This window comes from Cebus imitator, unplaced genomic scaffold (assembly GCF_001604975.1).
Source record: "Cebus imitator isolate Cc_AM_T3 unplaced genomic scaffold, Cebus_imitator-1.0 Scaffold223, whole genome shotgun sequence".
In the NCBI taxonomy this organism is placed as follows: Eukaryota; Metazoa; Chordata; class Mammalia; order Primates; family Cebidae; genus Cebus; species Cebus imitator.
Genome location: NW_016107538.1, coordinates 250,132 through 252,459, shown reverse-complemented (window position 1 = coordinate 252,459; position 2,328 = coordinate 250,132). Strand labels below are relative to the sequence as shown.

At 44.9% G+C, this 2,328-nt stretch overlaps 1 protein-coding gene across 6 annotated transcripts in view; it reads right to left on the bottom strand.

The window, feature by feature from the left end:
- Window positions 1-2,328, bottom strand: part of ZNF232 (zinc finger protein 232) — an 11,020-nt gene that overhangs the window by 5,639 nt on the left and 3,053 nt on the right. For 5 of the 6 annotated variants that reach the window (XR_005195189.1, XM_017496714.2, XM_037727212.1 and 2 more), the window contains exons 2-3: window positions 1,786-2,260; window positions 1,376-1,502 (exon numbers count right to left, since the gene is read on the bottom strand). Coding sequence is in view for 5 of the 6 variants with exons in the window: in XM_017496714.2 (XP_017352203.1) it covers window positions 1,376-1,502; window positions 1,786-2,260 (602 nt within the window). In the remaining variant the exon portion in view is untranslated. The remainder of the gene's footprint in view (window positions 1-1,375; window positions 1,503-1,785; window positions 2,261-2,328) is intronic. The other variant, XM_037727211.1, reaches the window with a different exon arrangement.

Genomic DNA, 2,328 nt, shown 5'->3' with positions numbered 1-2,328 from the left:
AAAAAAAAAAAAAAAGACAGAGTCCTGCTCTGTTGCCCAGGCTGGAGTGCAGTGGCATGATCTCAGTTCACCACAACCTCTGCTTCCCTGGTTCAAGTGATTCTCGTGCCTCCGTCTCCCCAGTAGCTGGGATTATTGGCACGTACCACCACACCAGGCTAATTTTTGTATTTTTAATAGAGACAGAGATGTACCATGTTTGCCAGGCTGGTCTTGAACTCCTGACCCCAAGTGATTCACTGACCTCAGCCTCCCAAAGTGCTGGGATTACAGGTGTGACCCACTATGCGCAGCTAAGAACATTTGAGTAAAAAAAAAAAAATCATTTTTTCAGGTTAAAAGCTATGGTTCAAAACAATCTGAAATATGCTTGCTATTAAAAAAAACAAACACAATAGCTAGCTTCATTTTGAAAGTAAAGTAATAAAATTGATAAATGAATAGAGGCTTACTAAACAGAAGTAAAGGAGAAAAGAAAAAGTCTGGAAAAAAGGAAGAAAGAAGAGCTAAGAAGTAGAAACATACTTTTGGGACAGTAATTAATTTCCATTTCTATTTTTTCCCACTGTGTAACTAATAAGAATTTGATTTCAAATGCTTTGGTTTGGTGATAGTGATAGGGAGGTTATGGTATAAAACCAAGTATCAAGTAGACTCTTCTTGGTTAGCAACAAACTCACAAAATGGTCATGATGCTGCAGAGGCCAACAAGGACAGTTCACACTCCTGAGGCCGTAAGTCTAGTGTTTGCCACTGGGAGAGAGGAGAGGCTGTTTGCGGGTATATATACAGGCCAAGAAGGAAGTTTTTGTGGTGAATCTGAAGGGTAGAAGGTAAGGGCACACATAAGAGTTTCAAATAGGGCTGTTTACCTGAGGAAGAGGTGGTAGATAAAGGTGATGTCAGGGTGCATCTCACATAGGAGTGCTTTATGGCTTAAAAAGTATGTTTTGCAAGGCCTCAGGAAGTGGAAAAAAAAAAGATCTCAAGGCTGGCATCTAGCTCAGGGCAGAGTCATTATAGACTAGGAGTTAAGTGCAGTGGAGATGATAAGGCATATGTAAATGAACTATTTCCTGGTCCTGATTTAGGGCTCTCTAAAGTTAAGAGATGCTGGCCAGGCTTTATATCCAGATATGACACCAGTTCAGCTTAATCCTCAGAGGCATTTTATGAGGTAGGTTATTCTTACTCCTAATTTTATGAGTGATGAAATGGGCAAAGTCTCTCACCTAAGAGATAAGAAGAGTAAGGCTGTCATGATGATACCAAACATTTGAGCACCTACTACTACTTACCCTTTATAGGTACTAGGTACTGTGCCCTTTATACTCCCTCTTTCTCTTCTCCCTCCCCACAGAAACCTGCTCCTCACCACTCTTTGGGAAAGGCTGAGTCTCCTTAGGCTGGAGCTGGATGCTCACTGCTTCCTGGGCGGCTCCCAGAGATTCCTTCTTCTCCCATGGCTCTTCCTGTGCAAGTCCATGTGCAGGGCCTGGGACCTGGAGGTGATCAGGCACCACTCAGTTTATATGGGACCAAAGCTTCCAAGGAGACTTTAGAGAGCCTCCTCGGAGTCAGCACAGGGGAAGGAAGAGGAGCTAGAGTCAGTCTCTTTCTCATTCAGGGCTTGAGGGCAGAACAAACAGACACAGAAACACATACTAACTGCTCTACTTGGCCCAAGAGAGGTTTGAACTTGGCAACTCCCCCTACTGCTGCCCCTCTGTCCAGCCTGAAGGTCATTAATCTGGCTCCCATAACAGACCAAATCCCCCTTCCCACCTGTGGCTCTGGTTCAAGTCCTTTCTCTAAATCCTCCAGCACAGTCACAGCCTCCTCTCCACTCTTAGGGTGATGTCCCCGCACCCAGGATTGGAGCTCCTCAGGCAGGATGGTCAAGAATTGTTCAAGCACCAGTAACTCCAGGATCTGCTCCTTGGTGTGTTTCTCTGGCCTCAGCCACTCACAGCAGAGTACCTGTAGTTGGCTCCAGGCCTCCCGGGGACCAGGAGTCTCCTGGTAGCGGAGTTGCCTGAAGCGTTGGCGGAAGATCTCTTGACTGGCAGAGTGGTTCCCAGGTAGCCTGGTCTCATACTCACAAGACTGTTCCTCTTCCTTTGGTTCCATCATCATAATCTTCTCTTGACCCTTTATACCCTGAAGGGCCAGAGTTTCAGCTGCTGTTAGTGATATAGCCATTCTAGTCCGGACTAGCTCTGCAGAAGGCTCATACCAGCTGGAATCTTGCAAGGGCCCCCTGTAACATAAGAAGAAATCATTCCTCTTCTTTTTTTTCTTTTCTTTCTTTTTTTTTTTTTTTTTTTT